This window comes from Arthrobotrys flagrans (genome assembly GCF_004000055.1).
Source record: "Arthrobotrys flagrans strain CBS H-5679 chromosome Unknown unitig_15, whole genome shotgun sequence".
NCBI classification, from domain to species: domain Eukaryota; kingdom Fungi; phylum Ascomycota; class Orbiliomycetes; order Orbiliales; family Orbiliaceae; genus Arthrobotrys; species Arthrobotrys flagrans.
The window spans coordinates 1,981,380-2,003,582 of NW_027137545.1; the positions used below are offsets into that span (position 1 = coordinate 1,981,380).

At 48.4% G+C, this 22,203-nt stretch overlaps 8 protein-coding genes across 8 annotated transcripts; 4 read left to right on the forward strand and 4 right to left on the reverse strand.

Annotated features, from left to right (window-relative positions):
- Window positions 1-782: 782 nt before the first annotated feature.
- DFL_000505 (uncharacterized protein) lies at window positions 783-4,134 on the reverse strand (the record flags this gene model as incomplete). The annotated part of the gene is made up of 8 exons (XM_067634250.1): window positions 783-919; window positions 1,078-1,167; window positions 1,334-1,670; window positions 1,776-2,385; window positions 2,445-2,763; window positions 2,838-2,868; window positions 3,527-3,703; window positions 3,835-4,134. The coding sequence occupies 8 exons, from the start codon at window positions 4,132-4,134 to the stop codon at window positions 783-785; spliced, it is 2,001 nt and encodes a 666-aa protein (XP_067495045.1).
- Window positions 4,135-4,894: 760 nt separating this feature from the next.
- Window positions 4,895-5,476, forward strand: DFL_000506 (uncharacterized protein; the record flags this gene model as incomplete). The annotated part of the gene is made up of 2 exons (XM_067634261.1): window positions 4,895-5,020; window positions 5,090-5,476. The coding sequence occupies 2 exons, from the start codon at window positions 4,895-4,897 to the stop codon at window positions 5,474-5,476; spliced, it is 513 nt and encodes a 170-aa protein (XP_067495046.1).
- Window positions 5,477-5,887: 411 nt separating this feature from the next.
- DFL_000507 (uncharacterized protein) lies at window positions 5,888-6,544 on the reverse strand (the record flags this gene model as incomplete). The annotated part of the gene is made up of 2 exons (XM_067634272.1): window positions 5,888-6,339; window positions 6,421-6,544. The coding sequence occupies 2 exons, from the start codon at window positions 6,542-6,544 to the stop codon at window positions 5,888-5,890; spliced, it is 576 nt and encodes a 191-aa protein (XP_067495047.1).
- A 1,273-nt stretch (window positions 6,545-7,817) lies between these two features.
- DFL_000508 (uncharacterized protein) lies at window positions 7,818-9,989 on the forward strand (the record flags this gene model as incomplete). Its single annotated transcript, XM_067634284.1, has 6 exons — window positions 7,818-8,150; window positions 8,227-8,267; window positions 8,362-8,588; window positions 8,663-9,123; window positions 9,181-9,723; window positions 9,792-9,989. The coding sequence occupies 6 exons, from the start codon at window positions 7,818-7,820 to the stop codon at window positions 9,987-9,989; spliced, it is 1,803 nt and encodes a 600-aa protein (XP_067495048.1).
- Window positions 9,990-10,782: 793 nt separating this feature from the next.
- Window positions 10,783-14,800, reverse strand: DFL_000509 (uncharacterized protein; the record flags this gene model as incomplete). Its single annotated transcript, XM_067634295.1, has 3 exons — window positions 10,783-11,166; window positions 11,227-12,836; window positions 12,892-14,800. 3 exons carry the CDS (start codon window positions 14,798-14,800, stop codon window positions 10,783-10,785), a joined length of 3,903 nt encoding a protein of 1,300 aa, XP_067495049.1.
- Window positions 14,801-16,538: 1,738 nt separating this feature from the next.
- Window positions 16,539-18,255, reverse strand: DFL_000510 (uncharacterized protein; the record flags this gene model as incomplete). Its single annotated transcript, XM_067634308.1, has 4 exons — window positions 16,539-16,806; window positions 16,874-17,037; window positions 17,092-17,552; window positions 17,604-18,255. 4 exons carry the CDS (start codon window positions 18,253-18,255, stop codon window positions 16,539-16,541), a joined length of 1,545 nt encoding a protein of 514 aa, XP_067495050.1.
- A 1,131-nt stretch (window positions 18,256-19,386) lies between these two features.
- On the forward strand, window positions 19,387-20,649 carry DFL_000511 (uncharacterized protein; the record flags this gene model as incomplete). Its single annotated transcript, XM_067634320.1, has 3 exons — window positions 19,387-19,672; window positions 19,730-20,073; window positions 20,128-20,649. The coding sequence occupies 3 exons, from the start codon at window positions 19,387-19,389 to the stop codon at window positions 20,647-20,649; spliced, it is 1,152 nt and encodes a 383-aa protein (XP_067495051.1).
- A 489-nt stretch (window positions 20,650-21,138) lies between these two features.
- DFL_000512 (uncharacterized protein) lies at window positions 21,139-21,990 on the forward strand (the record flags this gene model as incomplete). The annotated part of the gene is made up of 2 exons (XM_067634332.1): window positions 21,139-21,166; window positions 21,218-21,990. The coding sequence occupies 2 exons, from the start codon at window positions 21,139-21,141 to the stop codon at window positions 21,988-21,990; spliced, it is 801 nt and encodes a 266-aa protein (XP_067495052.1).
- Between the last annotated feature and the right edge of the window lie 213 nt (window positions 21,991-22,203).

Here is a 22,203-nt window from a genome sequence, read left to right on the forward strand (position 1 = left end):
CATCCCAAGTAAAATCAATTTCAAATGCCCAAGTCTCAAGCTAGGAGATTTTCCGTAGGATATCCCGACCCATCAGCCGATATTTATCGGACTTTGACTGATAAGATAAACTATTGATCAATTGATATCTAACAGAAAATTTTACCAACAATCAAGACGAGATTTAGCAAATAAAACGAAAGAAATTAGTCTGTATAGAGTGTGGTTTTGAAGGCGGTACCTTATGTCTATGTCTCGTCTAGTTCCAAGATCTATACTAGTAGAGGTCATGATTGCCGTCACGATATAAGTTCCCATTCTAAAATTACGCTTCTAGGGAAAGCAAGGCTGGTCAATAGAGAACTTGAAACGGAGTAACCTTGATCCCTCCTCCTCTAGGCTTCCGATATCGATCCCCGTCAACTCTCGTATATCTTGTACACATTTAGACCGTCTTATCAGAATGATCCTTACGTCTAGTTAATTAATTATTAACCATATTCGTAAATCTTTTCTTTCATTGATACTTCCAATACTAAGCTCATAAGCCCTATGCATATGTCTATCGATTAAGCAAAGATAACGCCTCAAAATATGCATAGGAAAATCTACAAAGACCACCAACAATCCCTGCATCAGTAAAATCCAAATCCGTTTCCCCATCGTGCGTATAAAAATCTGCATTAGAACCAGGGACCATATCTGCATATCTGCACTACATCTAAAACCGGAAAGTTTCGTTAAGAACAAAAGGGGAATAATCCCCAACATCCTCCAAATTACTAACCAATCGAAAGACAGATCTACGGACTCTTCGCATATCGGCTATGTTTCCTCAACTTTTCTCCATACTTGAAGAAAAGGAACGGGAAGGGCGCCATCACAACGGTCAATAACGCCAGTATCAATGTGGCGTACTGTGCTCCAAGGGTTTGATACACTGTACAAAGGCAAAAACTCAAAAGCAACGTCGTACGAGACGTCAAGAACCAAATCGTCAGCCCGATCACGTCCTCTCTCAAATACTCCACCTCCCTCTTTTACATCTTGGGCAAAATCTTGATGCAATTGCACCTGGATAAGGGGTAGAATACGTACTCTGCGTCGAAAATAAGGGAAACCCGGCCGCAAAACAGCTTCGGGAGAAGCTGTTCGCCGCCATAGCACTGGCCGCGTAAAGTGGATAACCTGTTGCATAAGATGAAATGATGCACATGTTAGTCATAGATCTCGGAAACAACATTGCTGAAGAAGCCTGGAGGAGGAGGTGTGGAAACATCGTATGAAAAAGAAGCCGCCGCAATGGTTCACCCGGCCGACGAAGTAAAAAGAAGGGGGGAAAGATAGGACATACAATCTACTAGGAATGCAAAGACAGCGGAATAAACCAGCAGCGTGCCCATTCCGAAAACCATACTTCCGATGATCGGGACAATCCAATGAACACTCCTATACGTCGTCCAACCAAACCATAACAATCCGATAGGCACCAATACTCCTCCCAATATCCCTGGCGTCAGTCGAAACTCTGGTATTGACTCGCCTCTCCTGGCCACCAACTTCGCGTATGTCCGTCTCCAAATCGGATCGGTCATCACACCCATCAGCATTCCGACGAACAATCCCAAGAACGACAACCCGAGTTGCGACAGGGTAAAGCCATATGTGCCTCTGAAAATGAACCCGAAAGCCTGGAAAAACACGTACAATATTCCGAGTAATAGTGCCGTGAACGTGCATAACGCCAACACCATGGGTTCGAACACCAGCAGCTGAAATGGCCGTTGACAGCTTACCAGCACGGTCTTGAGGATGCCGTCCGCCCGCTTGTCGTACGGCGCATAATACCTGTCGTCTCCTGTCTCTCTGCGAATTTTGGCTGCCTTCCGCTGCAGCAGAATCGGGTTATAGGTCTCAGGGATCAAACATAGCAGGATCCACTGCACAAACGACCATATAATCATGACATACCAAGTCCAGCGCCAGTTGGTATTTTCGTTGATAAACCCACCGATCAGCGGTCCCATCTCGGGTCCGATGAAAGGCGAGGCGGTGTAAACCATCATGGGGAGGCCTAGGTCGCTCCCCTCAAACATGTCGCCAACGGTACCGCCTGCCACGCTCAAAAACGCACTTCCTGCCACGCCATCAAAAAAGCGGCCAACAAGCAAGGTAGTGATATTCTGCGCCGCCGCGCAGGGGATTAAGAATAGAATGTAGCAAGCGAAGGAAGCAATATATATCGGACGCCGGCCGTAGAACTCGCTGAGCGGGGCTAGAAACATTGGTCCTACACCAAGTCCCATGACGAAGAGAGATAGGCCAGCAATTGCGAGCTCGTGCGAGCTGCCAAACTCCTTTTCTATCTGGTCGTATGTGGAGGTATATATCGAGCTTGCACATGTACTACAGTTGACAAATCAGCATAACTCGCCTTTTCCAGTACTGAGAAGGAAGAAACCCACGTATTAAACGCGCCTGCCGCCACAATCAGCGTAATAATCCATTTTTTCCTCTTTTTCATGCCTCTTGGGCAACCTGGATCTCCATGGCCCTCCCAAAGCACAAGAAACGGATCTTGTCCATTTCCCTCTTGTTCTTTTGATTTTTCGATCGGTACCAGGTCGTCCTCCTCAACTGCCTTGAAATCTGGATCGTTCGCAATGGCATCTTCGTCCTTCTTCTCGTGTAGGGTCTCCGCAGAGCTTCCCATTGTCGTCGAATCGCAAGGGTGACTCCTGCCAACCTCGCTTGCCGCCGCAGAGTACTCTTGTTCAATGGGACCTGTCGGCATTTCGTAAGTCTGTCGCGCTCCTTCTAAAGCCAAAAAAATAGTTCTTCCGAACCGGAGAACCTACTCTCAATTTTATAGAAGCATCTCCGCCAAACCTGCTACGACACGATAACCTTGAATTCGTATCGGCTTACGAATGAAACTCAGAGAACGATGCAATGCAATGCATATCGAGAGCTTGGCTTCCGCCCTTTCCACGAGGAGAAAGGGACAAAAAATCCTGGCCTTGCCGCCCGCCGTTGTTCAGGACCCGCTTGCCCGGTGACTAACCCATTGAATTTCGCGTCGTCCTTGAGAAAAACTCGTACGAGAGACGCTATGGTGAAAGAGGGCCGTTTTCTGCAAAAGACGGGCCAGTTAAGGTTATTTCTGTGCCAAACGTTGCATTTTTCGGCAGCTTCGGCTACGGGGAGTATGGTACGGAAGATCTTCTGATTGGGTTTGAGTTCTAGGGTCCACACGATGACTAAACATTGGGAGCTCTCAAGCTTTTTCAACATCTCGGGGATAGCTTGCGGGCACGTGTTTTGATTACTGATAGATTGCGGACGCTTTGAAAGCCTCGCTGTGGCAAAACCTCGAGTTCGGGACACAAGAAGGGCTTCAAGATATAGCACGTCTATTGCTGTATATTCTATTATATCCTCTATAGCTTTGACGCCCGAACAGTCAAGACGCCAATTAGAGCACAAAATCGATTGACCACGCTTAGCTCTGGTTCGGGAAGGTGGTCAGGTAGCCCTCTTCTCTCACCGCGGCATAGGGCGGCCTCTCCAGCGACTTGATTGCAATGTCGATATCCTTGTTGATATCCTCGATCAACGCCTCCTTCGAGATGTAATCGAACTCAGGTCGAATATATCCCATTATCAATAGATTCAAATGTGCACCATAAAAGTCCTGCGGGAACTTATGAATAATGTGTACCTCCTGTAGCTCGGATTTCTGCGTCAGCCATCGGCACCCTCCGAAGTAATTTGATAGGATGGGCTTGATTTTTTCTCTCTTTGCGCAAGGCCATAGCGCATGAAAGGACTCGGGCCGAAAGAAAAAATACTTACAACGCTGCGGACCGTATTCTTGTAGAACGGATTCCACCCGACACTCATTACCATCGGAAAGACAGCATCGCCCTTGTCGCTGGATGAGCCGCATTCAGACGACTGTAGCCCTGCCCAGCCGTAATATATGCCGCTCTCTATGAACTCGGGTAGCTCCTCGGTGGGGATATTGGCAGTGGGGATGCCGAGTTCTTTGCTACCACGACCGAAGCCTGAGATAATTTTGCCGGAAAGTCGCACGGGATATGGGGATTCGGGGCCGGCGTCCGGCCCGGCAGTATCCGGTCGACCTTCTCGCATCTTGATGATTGAGTATACGGATTGATATGGTCGTTTTTTTTCCCTCAAGGAAGGATATGAGAATGGATGTCGTTGAACGGTCGCACGAGAATGCGGATCCAGGTCTGTATTAATCAGCGCAACACATTCTCGAGTTGGCTTCTGACCGAGTCAGATCGGTATATCGGTATAAACTTGACGCCGTAGCCGTATACCGCGTAACGTTATATATCTCCAGTTAATAAACCAAGGAACCAGCGGCGTTTTATTCAATCTAATTGTGGTGAATATTTATTTTTCAAAGATCAAAATTTGGAGCAGTGACTAGCATCTTCGATATCATACAGTATATGCAGATGCATATTAAATCGAGTAGTAGCCATGTCGTATAACCTGAAAGTTCAGAATTGCCTCTTCGGGTAGTCTATTATTGAGTTCTCGCCAACATGCAACAGGCTTTCGATTCGGTCGACGGTAACCAGGTCGAAAAAAGCAGTGATCTGTCGAAGTTCAAGACATCGTTGTATTTCCTGCATATATATGCGGGCAACCGAGGCAACCGAGTGCCAGGTGTGCATCATCAAAGAACAGCGGCGAACCTGCCAGACAACAAGCAAACCTTCGACTTTTGCGTCGACGTCTGTCTCGGCTGCTCTTCTTATCAAAAGATACCTCTTTAATCTCTTTAATCTCTTCAACCTTTTCAACATCATCAACCCCACAGGATACCCTCCTATTCATACTATCGTACAAGGCACATACGTACCAGAGCAATATCAAAATGTCTCTCGCCTACGCCCCTACCCTCACCGTCACCGATGGCTGCGTGCCTATCTGCGCCGACTACATCTCCTGCGGCCAAACCTACGGCGGCTGCTCCACCTCCTGCCCTGGCGTTCCTACTCCAGTATGTTCGGTTTCAATCATCTATAGATGTCTTTCATAATGGTATCTATTCTAATATATGATAATCTAGGAACCAACCGTTCCAGACTACGTTGTGTCTGCTTGTATCGCCCTCGGTAGTACTACTGTCAGAACAGCCACTCAACTAGAATATTCAAACCCCGTCACCGTGGTTGAAATTCCTTCGGTTTCCACTGCTCCTGAAACCACTGCCGAAACCATCAATACCGTCGGCACACAGACTGGTGTTTTCACCATCTTGACGGATACGACCAGTTTCACCACACAAGTCTACACCAATGCTACGGCCATTCCTAGCAATGGAACGACTACTGGGTTGCCAACTCCTACCGACAGCCAGCCATCAACCGGCGAGCGTGGGATCAGTGCTGTCACGCTTGGAATTGTGTTTGGAGTCTTGATTGCTACCGTTATCGCTGGAAGTTTCGCCATCTAAGCCTAGAGCTATCAGATAGTGTTGCTTCTGCTTTCCAGTTGCTGTTTCTTTTACAATGCTATTCTTTTATTGTATTTCCTTATTAATTGTGATTAGAAATGGCGGCGGACTTCTATCAACGTATCTAGACGGAAACAACCTTGTTTAGAAACTGCTCAAGGCAAAGCTCAGAGGAGAAATAATGATAATTCTTAATTGATCCAACGTATACATAATTTCGAGGAGTATCGAGATAAATCTAAATTCGAGGAATAATTGCACGTTCGTAGTCATAGAATTAGAAAATAGAGGAAAAGGAAAGGAAGACTATGGATCGATAAAGATAGAAGCAGAACACCGCCAAAAACTTGCGACGCAAAACCAGCCAACGCCATCTCGTATACTAGCACTGTACTAAACTACCTAGGTACGCTAGGCATCATCTTTGACACCATCTACCGGAACAGTATCCAAACACGGCATCGCATACATAACAACCCAAGTCGGATCCTCCGACCAATAAGAATAAGCCTGTACCGATGGCTCTGTAAAATCCGCCACGAACATTCCACCATCATCCTTCCCCTCCCAACGGTCCACCATATTCTCCGCAATAAGTCCAAAATCATGACAAGCAGTCTCGAACCCCTGAGGACGATAATTACACAAATAAAGTCCCATATCCTTTTCCGGATCGCATGACCCGATCAAACATCTCCCATCCTGCTTTACGCCACATAGTCTCTCGGGATCTGCACGGAGGGCGAGGGCCATTTGGCGGGCCATGGTTGAGTCGAAGTCGGGATTGGCGTTTTTGTTAATCCAATAGAGTTGACGCTTGCCTAGGTTGTTCATGTCGGACCATTTCCAGGTTTTGGCAGTACCTAGTTTCGTTAGATGGAATATTAGCGTCGATTCCAATTCGTCTACCGGCCCGCGCGGGGAGTTATCTAAATTATATTTACCATTTACGGCTCGTGCCGTGAGATTGAGATTTGGACGGGGAGTAGTCTCGAGATGGGGAGGATGCTGTATAGCCCTCGTGGTAGTGGCTATTAAGAACAGCGAGAACACGGAAAGTATCTTCATGTTTTGCTTGAAACTACCGTCTCGAGACTTACGCGATGCATTAAATGAAAATTGGAAATACGATATGCCCAGGCAAGAGGATAATTCGAATCTCGAGTCAAAATGGCTCTGCGTACTCGCAAATTCAAGAATTTGAACAACGTCCTCTAAAACACAGGCCGCAGGCACGCACTGGCTTCGCACCCAACGTATAGCAACATCGTTACCGATAGTTAGTGTTACGGTAGTTTCAGAATAGCTGTGCCTCTATACCATTTTCCTAGATCATCTTCAAAACACCGAATATCCCGTATAGTTGTATCAGACATGACTCTTTAAACCTGTGTAACTGCGTTGTATGTTGGAATCGCCCAAATAGACCGCCGACGACTTTAGTTTGAGCTCTACAGCAGGGATCCCGGCCGACAGCTGACAGGATCTCATATATAACAACATCACCTGGAGCCAGCTTTGAAGGTTAAGCTTCAGGTGTTCGAAAAGGTGTTGTATCTAATCGCATCGCCGCAATGGCAATAGCAAACTCGAGCGCACTTCTAAAATAATGTTCAACAGAACCTTTGGAATGCACAACACGGACCTCGATAATTTATGCGTTGGATCAACGGTGGGGATTGGAGTTCTTCGTCAGCGAGGCTAGCTCGAATGGGCATTTCCTTCGATGGCCATGGACGAGCCATCGCCTTGCCATGGGCATAAGTGTGTCGGCATAATTATAATCTATATCGTTAGGCTAGGTCTAGAAAATATACCATCGACCGCTAGGTAAGTATCATAAATATTAGTAAACTGACACTCAAAATTAAACCTCAAACCTTCAAATCCGTCACCGAGATATTGGTAAAAAAAATTGCGGTTTAACAATCCTAAACACTTGACCAGCTCCTCAAATAAACATCGTACGATCATTTCCTGTCACATAATCCTCTCTAGGAAAAACTGCACTTTTGTAAACCGTTGCGGCTGAGCCATCACGCCCGTGAAATTTAGCCACATTCGGTAACCCCCAGCTAATTCTCCTGACTCCAAGAATCGCAGAGCAAGTTCGGAACCTCAAAATCATAACCATTTCACAAAAACCAAGACAGCTTCCGACTTGCCTCTTCTTCCAAGAACATATCCAAATACCTAAGAACGTATACTTCTTGATCCTGCGTAGCGGCTGACCCTAGCTTACGGTCCCCGCATGCGCATGCGCATGCGTTAAGAAACTCCACCTGCTGACTTGCATATCGCCATCTAACGATATCTCGAAACATCTACATCGCCTCCAAAAATGACACCTGAAATAGCAACCACCCACCTAGGCCGCAAAATGCTGGCCGAAAAACGTCGCCACCAACTACTATCCAACGGAACCCGCGGTTTCGCAGCCATGGACAGTGCCGACGTAACAATGGACATCGATGCGCTTGTGAAACGAGCACACGCGAGCCCCACAGGTCCCACGGAAACAGACTGGTGGTGGAAAAGAAGTCTAAGCCTTGGAGTTGGCTGGCAGTTACAACAAAAGCCGACAAAAAATATACTTCATGTTAAGACTGTAAATTCCGTTGCATCGCTGGAAAGATGGTCGGATATAATGGAATATATTGAGAAATATCCAATTGTATGGACCATCCACCGTAGATATCGCCCGACCTTGCGCAGAAAGAAAGGCCAGAAACTAAATATTAAATGTACAGGCGACAGGTTCTCTAGAAGGCAGACGCCAAAACCGTCTATTGTGCGTGCGCCCCCATTCCCTTACCAATCCTCCAACAAAATCAACACAAAATACCACAAATCCACTGACAATAAACTCCACGTGGATGAATTAGTGTCTTTAATACACCCCGATCCGACATTCCGATTCCATTCCTCAAATGGCTTGATGATTTCGAAAAGGCATGCATACGGGCAAAACATCTAAACCTCGATTCATGGAAGATATTTGCAGATTTAATAAGATATCAACATCAAGCTGCATCATGGCACTTCGTCTGGAATCTCGATCCTGGAAAACACCACCGTTTTCTGATGACAAAGCAGCCTTCTGGCCCTCTTCGTACGTTCTATAAAATATGTCCAGATTAGTCTAGAATATAATATATCGGTATCTAACCTGATAATTATACCCAGACACCGCCTCCTTCGCAATCTCCATGACCGAACTCCTCCTCCTCTCCACCCGCCTCCCCACCCTCCGTCGCTCAGGCTTCACCTGGCGCCCCACCTGGCCAAATCTAAACCTGGGCAACCGTAGTCCCGAACAATCCGACCTCTCCTCCGACCACCGTCTAAAATTTCGATTCGCCCCCAAATCCACCCCCGCAGAACTCCTCCTATCCCTCGAATCCCAAATCATCACAAAACGTCCGCTGTTGTATGTAAAACACGTGGCATTGGATATTGCGTATGACTCCGTCACGGGTTGTATTGTGGATATTACGACTTCGGATGTGGCGGATCATATTAATTTGTTGCCGTTGTTGTATAAACGGGATTTTCAACCTATCGATCTTGTCGTTCGACTTTTTGATCAGGAGGTTGATAGGTGGACGTCTTTTATAAGGGCTTACGGGTCACACATCAAAGCCCTTGTATGTCCCCCTACCCCCTTGTCCTTCAATATATACAATTTCCCTAACCCTCGATAGAGAACCTACCTCTACGACAACCGCGTCCAAAAAGCCACAATAAACACCATCCTCGCCTCCCTAAAACTTGTCGACAGTCTTCTATTAGTTGCCCAAAACAACGCAGAAACAATCGACCAATTCCTCTCCCCGGACGTCTACAACCAAAAACCCCACCTCCCCTACTTCTGGATGTGGCGTAAAACCCCAATTTCAACCCACTCGAGAAATAGTTTTCACAGTAACAGCAGCCCGGGTACCCGTGTAAATACCGGTAGTACGGGAGAATCATCCACCTTGAGCGCAACTTCGTCAGCTACTGTTACCGAAAATACGTGTACATCCACAGCTGCGGGAGAGGTATTGTTAGAACAAGCATGTCCGAAACAATACGACGAACTCGTCCGTGATAAAGAATATTTCACACAAGTTCAAGATGTATTAAAGGGATGGGAGATTGACCTCCGCGGTCAAATGCAATTGATGTTTAACCTCATCAGCATTGACGAGGCATATAGATCCAGAGAGCAAAACACCAGCTTGAAACGTCTCAGCTGGATCACCGTAAGCACCCCACCACCATCCAACTATTCACAGCTCCCCTCCTCTGACACGCCTTTGTCACGAAATAGTTCATCTTCCTCCCAATGCTATTCATGTCCTCCCTCTTCGGCATGAACATCAACCTCCTGGCCAACAATCCGGAATGGTGGTGGTATCTAGTCTGGACCGTCCCATGCCTCGTCCTCGTAATGCTATTCTGGTTGTTATACAGAATCTGGGATCAACGAAGAATAGCAGAGGAAGAGTTACCTTTCAAGATCGCCTGATGCGAGAACAACCGACATGTTATTTATTTAGCGACCATACTGTTCAAAAAGCGTTTGAGTCTATCGGCATTTGCGGCGTTTTGCCAGGAATATATATCACATGAAGATTGCACAGCTAATTACTTTACTACATTCGGCAGGAGCTATTACCTTCGCTCGGATTGATAGACCGCCAGACGGTTCGCTGGCAGGGCATATGCATACACTATTAATACAATGGCAATACTTCGATTGCCGATTTATCTACATACTTGCATGTAATTAACCAAGAATATGGATTTCACATGAGCAATCAGTCTCGTGATAAGACGTCACTGAGCAGCCAGACATCGCATATACATCATCACATCGGAAAGTACCTTGGTCAATGCAGCGTTGATCAATACTGCAATACCGGGTATCTTTGAGAATTCCCATCCACGTGCCTGGATATCGAACGGTCCTAAAAAGATTATAGTATTTGAACCCCTCATGGCGGGGTAAGCCCGACTAGGATACTACTTTAAAGTGGAACTCAATACGAAAAACGAAAAAACTCTAAACAATACCCCTAAAACGCCAGCCATGGGAACATCTCCCGAATGCTATCAAACCAGTACAGTAGCCAAAGCGATGCGAACCCCCCGCAGTAGAAAAGGTGATAAAAAGAGTAGAACCCCGCACGCACTCCCCAAATAATTACATAGTACCCAACCAAGCCCCCCAGAAAGGCTCGCTAAATACGATAGGCCATCATCCCAAAACGAAGGCCTCATTACCCCTCTACAACCAATAACGCAAGGCCAGTAACCAATCAAGGCACTCCAAAACCCCTTCCATTCTCCAAAGCAACCCTCAACTTCTCCCTCATCTTCTTCCTCCCACTGTACTCCGGCAGCAACAACCGTCCAAAGCAGGTCAAACTCGTGGGTACCCGTTCGCTGTCCCCTCCGTTCCTCTGGATGACAAACATAACGCTTGAAATTCCACTGACGGGAACACGATCGCTCGCCGTTACGAACTCCAAGAGTGCCCGCTTTTGGTCGTTATCGTAGGTACGCACGATTGCCCAAAAGTCTTTGATGCATCGGTGGTTGGGATGGTATCCATCGTCGTACTTCGCAGCCGCTTCGAGGGCTGCTATATCGATCTCCTTTGAGCCTTCAACGAGGTGTCGGAGGGTAACGGGGTTGAATAACTAGATCACCGTACCCATCAGCATCGAATCGAAAGTGGGAATAATAGAACGGGAACATACGCTAAGACTCTTCCTATCCAACACCGCATGAAAGCCCCTCTCAAACGCCTCGAACTGCGGTCTAACGGACTTATCCGTAAGCCAAAACACATAATCCCGAACATACTGGTCCCGATTGGCATTGGTCACAAGTTCCGATTCCTCGGTTTCCGGCTTCACAAACTTCTCGCTTGTAATCTTGGCCGGAGAAGTCGATGAAACACTAGACGTTTCCGCCGACTGTTGTTGTTTATGGTACGCTTTCCACGTAGCTGCCGCTTCATCATCCTCCTCGATCACAACGGCACTACCTCGTCTAGAGGGTGAAACGGAAGGCGACTGCGAACCAGGAGTCAGGATTTCGGGCGTTAGAATCCTTCGAGACGATGTATCACTTGTAGATATCGAATCCGCAACGTCCGGAATAATGTGTGCCTGCCTCCTTTGAGCGGTATCCATCGCCGCCAGAAACTCTTCTGCCTCCTCGCCAGCCGGCGAAGACAGACTGGTCAACTGTGGTGGGATTGCGAGTCTATGTGCAGTTGTCGAAGAAGGCCCTGCCGCTGGTTGATTCCTCGCAATGGTACGATAACCCCGCGCAACAAAGGAACCGGCTGGTAACCATATATCCAAGTTCGCCAATCTCGTGACTCGTTCCTTCTCAACCTTGATCGGTGCCCACCTATCCTCTCTTCCAACCTTCATCAAGTCTACACTATGCACCTCCCCAAGTGCCTCATATCCGAACTCGTAACCCCTCACAAAGATATCCCCAACATCGCCATCCTCGTCCCTCCACTCCAAAAGCTTCTTCATGCCCTTCACCAACTCGGGCCACCCATCTCCCAAATCCTCTAGCTCCACCTTCCACCCCAGAAGCTTCTTATACATCACTAAAGGAAAGCTCACGGGTAGCGTAACTCCATTGTAAACCGCCAACCCCACCAGTAATCCCAACAACTCGAACTTATGCATCGGCTCCAATGTCACGATCGAGAACCAACTCATCCGCGTCCTTTCGTCCGACACGAAGCACCCGTACTCCCCCTTGGTGACCTCCTCCCATACCAACCTAAAATATTCCTGCTGCACACCCCCATGATCCACACCTTCTTCGCCGACATCTAAGAACCTGACTTTCAGGGGCCGTAAACATTCTCGTAGTTCCCGCCCCACAAGCTGGTTTAGCGTATCCATTACCACGGAGCTCCGATGCACCTCGAGACATAAGTACATGTTCATCGCGATGTCGTAGCTCTGCATGATAAAATTCCGAAGCCAGGGTTTGAAGTTATCCCGCCGTGTCACATCGGCCATCTGATTCACAAATCGGTACATTGCGAGCGCGTCGTCGTAGGCTGCCGACATGCGATGGAAGTTGATGGATCGGAAGAATTTGACCAAGGCCGAGGGCGGGAGCAAGAAGGCATGGTTTAGTAAGTGCGGTGGCCCAGAAGGTCGCGGGTGTGGCGAACCCCCCGTGGGAGGTGTATCCAACAAAGTTGGAGTACTATTTGCCTTAGGCTTCTTCAAGTACCATTTGACAGGCATGTTCTTATACTCTAGCCTGTCGGCTAAAACTTGATTGTGAAAATATGATTCTTCGAGTCCGAGAGCCTCATGGTCCTCATCTGCCAAAACCGTTAGTAGTATGCTCACCAAGTGATACAACGACAGTAGACTTACACAGAAACCTCAAAAAGGCAATGCTAGCGTCCACGACCCCACCGCTCCGGGGTCTCTCACCACCATCCCACTCACTCAGCATTACCGCCCTCATCCACTCCATTATACAAACCACCAACCCCCATCCACCTTTCCCAACCCCCGAATCTACAACCTCACCGGCTAATTCTCTCCCCAACTCCTTCTCCAGATTCTCAACCCTCCCGCTCCTCTCAACTTTCGCATACCCCAGCAGATACTCTTTGAGAACTTCCTTAACGGAGCTCTGGAAAAGACCGAAAGCAGACCAACATCTCGCAAATCTCTTCGCTAGTCTCATTTCTCCTTCATCTTCGAACGAGATATCTAAACATATGCTCCCTCCACTCCTCTCCCTTCTACAATGTTCCCAAACCTCTGGTGTCTTGATAGGGCACGCAGCTGTAAGAACGTGTAGCGTTATCGTAAAGACCTTCGCCGCAACTTCACCCCCGTACTTAGAAGGATTTACAACCTTCCTCTTTTCCTTCCCGACATCCACTTCCTCGACTATAGGAAACAGATCTCCAAGCGCTTTCCACAAAGAATTCACAATTTCTCCGCCAAATCCCCGATCGAACAGTGCTTTCATACTATGTGACACCGAAACCCCCTTCTCGGCTTTCACATCCTCGGGGAAGCAGTTCGCTAGGTTCTCGGGGCGGCTGAACACATAGTGACAACTCTGCCGTAAAAACCCTTCGGCTTCTCGCTTCGCAGAGTTGGATGCCGAGGTATCATCCAGCATCCCAATCAAAGCGGAAATGATATCCACGGTGAAGTGCGTAACTGCTTGAGGGATGGGCGTTGCATTCCTCGACCGGACCGGCGTACTAGTCGTGGTACTACTCTTCTCATCGACGGTAGAGGGTTTTGCCGTTCGAGTCGGTGTCGTATCTGTAGATCTTCTCTGCGTAATATCACGGGTACTGTGGCGGTGCACATGTTGTGGCGGGGTTTGGAGGTCATTAACATCGAGGGTGAAAAACGTGTTTTTGGGGGAAGTAAGGTATGACGAAAGATCGTGGGAAAGTTTTCGGCGTGAGGGCTTGGTGGATTGAGGAGACCATGCCGGTGGGGTGGAAACCGGGTACGATGGGCGGATGTGATGTTGTGGTGTGGTCCTATCTCTATCCGTGGTCGGATGATTCGGGGGTGTGGGGGTGTAACCATCGCCAGTGTTCGTGGGTTTCGGCGCCGTGCTTGGTGCTTGATCTTTCTTCGTTTCCGAATCCAGACGGGCGGGTTCTGATGAAATCCTCCTATGCCTCTCCCCGCTTTCGTTCTTGACCTTGGGAGTGCCTTCCTCCTGAACTATCGCATCAACCACATCTCTAGGCGGCGGCAGCACATTCATCTCCAGCCCTCTGACAGCTGTCGTATTAAACAGCCCTTGCATAAAACTCTTGGGATCTCTCATACCCAAATCCGGTTTTAGCCTCCCACCTGCCGGCGCAGCTGCGAGATCAAGTTCCTTCCTGACCTGCCCCGCCAAACCGGGACATAGAGACCGATAAGGCTCGTCCGCTGTTGCAAGTTGACATGCTATGATCCTCGCGCTCAGCGGTGTGAACTCCCGTTTACTCGCCGAAGAACCACCGGTTGTAGCGTCCTTTCTCGCATGTAGCTGTCGCCGAGCAGTAGCGCACGTTGGTGTCGTGCAGGCCGGTCGATCGCACCCGTATAGAAGCTGGTGTATATACTTCTTGACCAGAACGTTGAATTCTCGGTGTCGTTGGGCTTGCGAAAATGACGGTATGGAGGATGGATCTTGGAGAGTGGTCGTATTTTTGACTATTAAAGGCGGTGCGTGAGATGGAAGTGAAGAAAAGTTGTACGAGCCAGACTTGCGAGGCCGTGGTGTCGCTTTCGCATCATTAGGGGCAAACATCTTGGAGTCGGCCCTGGTCTATAACAGCGATTTAAGAGATGAAGGTCATAAGAAGCTTCGTATCCCTTGTGACAAAGTCAAAGCGTAGGTATCTTCGGAGTATAATAGATCGCAAGCGTGAGGAATATCAGTTCTGTTGAAGCGGATAAGAGAGTTTTTTGTATCTAATTGCTCCGGAATCTATCGCAGGATTCAAAAAATATCTAGGAGCCGTGTCTATTCCAGCTAGACCGCGAGGCTGCGGGAGCGAAGAGCGAGAGTCGTAAGGTGACGGTTGAGAACCCGGACCTATCTCTGGATCCCAGGCTGCCTTCGAATGAGTATGTATAAACGATGGTGAAACGACTGCAAGCGTGGAGGACGGAGGCCTGGAAATGCCCTTGCGGCTGGTCCGGGTGCCAGGGGATGGCTTTTGGGGTGATGTCAAGGATCCCGGTTTCGCTGACAAATCGGGCGATAGCTTTCCCGCACCCGCGTTTGGGAAAACACAAGCGGTGTCTACAGGCGGGAACGAAGTCGTAGAATATGGTATCGACGGCGTCGTCTGATAATACGGTACAATACCTGCGGAACGGGAGAAGTTACTGCAATGTTGGTCTGATTTTGGTGAGATGGCCTTGTCATGCCATGTCAGAGTCGGTTGGGTCGAAAGCGGCCACATGGAAAACCCGCGAAACAACGCACTCCCATGGATCCCACCTGGCCTCCACTCTAACATCACGAAGATTAAGCACCTGGGCATGCATGTGTAGTTATTGCGTGGAATGTAGCTAAAGATCAGATCTACAGGGTACTACGAAGGTTTGAACGAGCAAGTTTCGATATCTTGTTTAAATCGAATATGTGTATGCACCGCATCGCACTGGTCTATGCTACCATAAAAGAATAGTAGTTATGTCACAGAAAGCGTATGTACGAAACACCGAAAAACTCCAATTGATGTGCAAAGAAAAACAGACGACGGAACGACTGGCAATGCACGGTGCGAGGGAAAGCAAAGGGAGGAACACGGCAAGTCGGACAGCGGGATGACTTTGGAAGTCAGGAATGAGGGCCGTTCGAGGTGCCCTTTTATATAGGTGGATGACTATCAGGAAGGAGCATAACGGCGTAACGTTATAACGTTAGGCTCGGGCATGGCGTAAGAAAAAAAAGAAGAAAAATGAGAAACGAGAATGAAACCTCATTAGAAGAAAAACAGTTCCATCACGATCCACGCCGATGACGAGAAGGAAGCTCTAGAATGGAAGGAAAACAAGGGAAATAAAAACGAGCCCATCCTGCTTATGATGATGTCAATTGCATGTTAAAAAGGAAACCGAAGAAAATAGACAGGAAAAGGCGGAGGAGTGGCCGAATGGTAAACCGGCCACGAGCGTAGAAAAAAAACAAGACGAACCATAGAACCACGTTACTTTGGAGTCTGACGGGTTTGTCGAACGTACTCGATGAACGAGGGCATGGTGTTATTGCGAATACGATTGGTACTATGATCAAGTTTCTCGAAGAGGCCGGGAAGAAGAGTAGGGGGCTTTTTGTTTCGAAGTTTGGCCTCAGCTTCAGCTTCAAACTCCGTCTTTTGATTCTCGAGCTTCTGGAGAATGTGTGCTTCAGTTTGGGGTCTGACATGAAGAGAGGACCTTTCGGAACGTGGCCCACAGATGATTTTGTCGAGTTGAACTTCGCGTGTTTCGGAGGAATATTCGGACCAGAGTTTGAGGTGGCGGCGATTCTTATACTAATCAGATTCGCGGTGCACCAAAGACGGATGCCCCTGATGATCAAAGTCGGCGCTGAAGAAGTATTCGTGTTCGCAGGCCTTCTTCGCAGAGATACGACCGACGGGGTCGTAAACGAGAGTTTGTTCGAGAAGGTCAAGACCCACTTCGTCCAAACCCTTGACTTGAGTGGCGAGGTCTTTGCGGTCCCATTGTGGGAAAGTTGTTTTGTAGTCCGGAAGGGCAGAAACTCCGGGCCAAGTAGAATCATCCGGGGTTCCAAGGATGCTAGAAAAGTACATTAGCACAAGTACAGAAGAATCCAATGTGCGAGAGACAGAAGAAGGATTCACACCTAAAGATTTTGAAGATCTCGTCGATTTCGGAGTCGCCAGGGAAGAGAGGACGACGGGTGACCATCTCGGCGAAGATGCAGCCGATGGACCAAGTGTCAATTCCGGTGGAGTATTGCTTGCTACCCAACAAAATTTCCGGGGCCCGGTACCACAAAGTAACAACCTAAAACCGGTTAAATTTATACATAGAAACAATCTGTCGGAGGGGAGAACTCACTTCGTGAGTATAGGTGCGAAGAGGAACGCCGAAAGCGCGAGCCAAGCCAAAGTCGGCAAGCTTGAGGTTCAAGTTGCTATCGATCAAGAGATTCTGAGGTTTAAGATCCCGATGAAGGATACGACGGCCGTGGCAGAATTTGACACCGGAGCAGAGTTGAGACATGAATTTCTTGACGAGGCCGGGTTCGAGCGGGACACCCTTCGGGATGGTCTCCATGTACTTCTTCAAGTCCATGTCAAGGAACTCGAAGACGAGATAAAGCTTATGACCATCGGCATGAACAATGTTATGCAGACGCACGATGTTTTCATTCGTGTTGAGTTCTTTGAGCAAGGAGATCTCGCGGATGGCAGTGGACGGGACGCCCTCGTCTTCTTGTTCGAGACGGATCTTCTTGAGGGCGACGAAGCGGCCTCCGTGGCGAAGGTCACGGGCTTTGTAGACGACACCATAGGTTCCTAGGCAAATATAAGCACTAGCCTCTGACAGAGAGGTTGAAATCAACTCACCTTCACCTATTTTGTCAATTCGTTCGTAGTTCTCCATGGCGGCCCAGGTGGAGGAAACCGAGGAAGATCTCTGATGATGCTGGTTATTATTATAGTAGCTGGGTGGTTGATAGTCAGCTAGCGGTTGAGAATTAGGAGGTGGTTTACAATCAACAGGTCGATCGATAACAGGTGGTTGATAGTTATCGGATGGCATAGAAAGACGCTCACGATGATCGAATGCAGCATGGGCAGGAGGAAGAACAGCGTGGTGGTTCAAGATGATTTGATCCCGGCTGCTATGTCGGTTCAACGGACGTCCGCGAGGAACAGCAGCCATCGGATTCCCGACAGAGTTCATAGCCAGCGCAGGACGGAGTCCGGGGTTGACAGCCAATGGGGCAGGAGGAGGTCCCAAAAGAGGTCCCGGGTTCATTTGCAAAGCCGAAGCCATGGGATGCCCAGGCCCGGGAGGGTAGTGCGGCTCGGCAGCAGCACGCTCTTGGGCAGCTAGCAAGGCAGCACGGTTGGCAGCTTGCCTGGCCGGGCCCGGAGCCACATTTTGGATGGATTGTTGGATGTGCTGGGACGAATAGGGATGGCTAATTCGAGGCCGACGAGGGAGCTGGTGGTTGGGCCACCCGCCACGACCGGCACCGCCACAACCAAGCATTGGAGGAATTTTTGATATGGAGAATACAGAAAAGGCAAAACAAAGGGGAGGAGATGGGGATGGGGATGGATATCAAGGAAGGGGGGAACTCCAGGATACGATGGTGATCAGGGAACTGGCGTGTTGGGTAGCAGGGGCCCGACCCGAGGTAGACGTCGCAGATAACGTAATATAATAGCATCGGAAGGGTAAAAGTATACTGGAGAAGAGACGATATGCTTATGCGAAATGAAGACGTTGAAAGTGCGGTATAGCAGAGGTTTGCAGGATGGGGATAGCAAAGCTGGTGAAGTCTTCCGCAGCCAAATCATGGCGAAGATGTTTATGCCAGCATTTTTGGAGGTCGTCCGAGGAACAGAGGGCAACAGAATAACAACAGAAAATAACAGAGCACGATAGGATATAACGGAGAGCAACAGACGGCACGACGATAGGGAATGATACTCACAATAGAGATGGCGAGGAATGTTGTGTTGGCAGTGTTGTATTTAGAGCTGGTCCAATGAAAAGGCTGGCAGGTCGAAGTAGTAGGGGTAGCTAAAGGACCTTGAGATAATTTGACAGCTTCAGTATTTCTCTTCCGACGTATGGGAGCGCGATTGAGGTGGATGGAGAGACGGGGCAATTGATATATGGACGACGGCTGGGAGGGTTGTAGGTGGAAGACAGCTTGGACGTCGAGTCGACGTTGTGGGGGAAGAGAAGGTCCAAGCTGATTCTTCGTTAGTTCTTTGTGGGTATCGCAACACTCCCAAACAAATCAACAGGACAACAATCAAGAACCACCAAGATTCCCTCTCAAAGGATACATTCCTGACTCGAGCCGAGATACTGTAAGGTATGGAAGTACCTCAAAGTATTACTTCGAAGAATCTTGTTAAAGAGCTACTCGTGGATACTTCGATCGTGTTCTCCAACACGACAATGAGAGCTCGAACCAGAGTGTCAACGACGTTACGCCACGCGCTCTCAGGACAAACCATGTTTGCCATCCCAATATCGAACCGACACGACATCGGATGAACTTTGCGCTGAGGCTACCCCCTCATCTTCCGATGATATTTCCAGAAAGAAGGAAAGATTATAAAGTGAAGCTGGACATTTGTTCGATATCGGGCATTTTAATACAAAATGCCGAAGGATGGTACCCTCGAAGCTCATGCGACAGCACCCAGGTCTGTTCGGGATCTCCAAAAGTACTACCAAAAGTTGCCTGTCGAATTCATACCCGAGGCATCCCACATTCTGGACTTCCGGAACCTCAATTCGACAACAGTTGATACGACTGGTTCCTTGAAAGTTATCGAGACAATATCACCGGAGACACTGGCTGCGGTATACGGAGAATTTCTCGAAAGACGGGTGGATCCGACAGTCTTGGAACCCTTGAACGTATACGAACACGCATCTTTACCAGGTATTCACCTATTCTCCAATACTCCAATTGTGTATTTTACCAATTGAAACTGTCCAGGCCTACGGATCCTCCCATCCTTCCTACCGATACCAGTACAAGAAACTCTTCTATCGAAATTACTTCTCCGGGATCTTTCAAACCCACAGCATCTCACCAACGTCCACCTCCACTACAATGTTCCATACCCCGATACCGATAAATCTTTCTTCGACCTGCCGAAGTCTACTACATTTACACCCAAGGACCCGGACGTGCATAAGCCTTTAAGTGTGGTGGAAGTGCTCGAGAGGAAACTACGGTGGATGACACTGGGTGGACAGTACGATTGGACCGCAAAGAAGTATCCGAATGGGCCACCCGTGCAATTTCCAAAAGATATTCGGAATCTAATTCACGGAATTGTATGAAATCTCCATCCACAGATGTTTCGGGGATTCAACTGACGATATCAAAAGTTTCCAACCGTCGAACCGGAGGCCGCAATTTGCAATACGTACTCTCCCGGCGACACCCTCTCCACCCACAGAGATGTTAGCGAGGAGGCGGACAAAGATCTCATTTCAATCAGTATCGGATGTGATGCTCTCTTCCTGATATCTCTCTCGCCCGAGGCCCAAGACGACAATGCAGTGTCACCCACCACCGTCGAATCTCCAAAACCGCAATCGCAAAAGCAAAACAAGAAGAAAAAGGGCAAGGAACCACCTCCTCCACCCCCTCCGCTCGATGACCACACCCTCATAATCAGAATTCGCTCGGGGGATGCAGTAGTAATGGGAGGCCGATCACGATGGGCATGGCACGGTGTTCCAAAAGTAATCGGAGAGACATGCCCCGAGGAGCTCACTCAATGGCCAAACTCGTACGCCCGTCAAAGCTCAGACAATGCGGACAAAATCGATTGGACTGGTTGGATGAAGCGAAAGCGGGTCAATCTAAACATTCGTCAAATGTACGAATCCAGCAACCCAAACTAAACCAAAAAGAAGCTTTCGTTGCTCTTGATCGGCCACATCCAACCGCACAACGGCAGACCGCATGAGTCACGATAGGAGAGGAGAAAATCCCGCCCCACTAGATTGGTTCCTGAGAATTAAAAGCTAGTTTTTCAACTGCTACGGTAGACGGCAGCACCAGTTACAGCGCATGCACGAAGGTACAGGCGAGGGGGCAGCAAGCCGGCCCGTGCCAAGCTGCGGGTCGGCAGCCAATGGAATCCGCACTAATCCGCATTCTGACTAGTACTTGCGATGATTGTGTCAACCCGCTCAATCGATCGATCAGGTCCAAGAAATCATTGTATTATTAAGAAGCTGACCGGACCGACCGACCCTTTTCTCTGTTTCCACGGGAAGACAATCCTGTCGGTAACGGAGTAGATACTTAATATCCAGCATACTTCTCTCATAAACTCTACCCTTTCTTCCTTCCACTCCCCATTCTCTGGCAATCATCTCATTATCGCAATGCCGCCACGATTGGTCCACCTCGTTCGTAAGTCTTAACGCCTGATACCAACCATGACAATACTAACATGACACGCAGGCCACGCCCAAGGCTACCACAACATCAATTGGCAATTCCGTCTCCGCGATCCAATCCTCACCGACCTCGGTCACTCCCAATGCCAAACCCTTGCCTCCACTTTCCCCCACCATGACTCCATAACCCACATCATCTGTTCTCCCTTAAAACGTACCATCCAAACCACCCTCGAATCCTTCCACCCAACCATCACCCGCCTAGTCTCAGAAAACAAGGAGTTTAAAATTCGAATGGACCCTTATTTTCAAGAAATCGGAGAATGGGAATGCGATATAGGTTCCACTATTCCCGAGGTGCAAGAGTTCTTATCGAACGTTGCGAATGGTGAAGAAGACGGAGTTAAAGTAAATACCCCTCCTGGATATGAACACCACACCCGCCTCGACTTCTCCCAAGTCGAAACATTGTCCCCAGAATGGCCTGGAAAGGTAGGAATATTCGCTGCAACAAACGTAGAAGAGCGCGGGGCGTACGCTCGAAACTTTTTATTCGACAACTTCAAGGAAGACGAAGAAGTCGTGATCGTCAGTCACGGCGGGTACTTACACGTCCTCAGTGAAGATTGGGATAACTATGATGAGTTAAATGGGACCGCGTGGCTCAATACCGAACGCAGGAGTTTTGTGGTGAAGAAGAATGCGGAAGGGAAGGTGAAGCTTGAAGAGACGGAGGAGAGTATAAAGAACAGATGGGTCCATTCTGAAGATACTGATAGCGGTACGGAAAGGAGGGAGACGGAGGTTGCGGGGCATCATGGTAGTTCGAAGAACTGATATTACTGGTTTGGGGGTATTGGGAGGCTTATCGTACTCGTTTCGTTTTATTAGACCACCGTGTCTCTGTGCTACGTGTTACGGATATACAGAATTAACAATAGATGGGGACCAGGTTCCGTACATTATTATAACTTGAATTCGTCGCAATAGCATCCGATGGTAGAACCCATGGTCATAGCTAACGAGGGTAAGAAAACGAAATCGTGAACT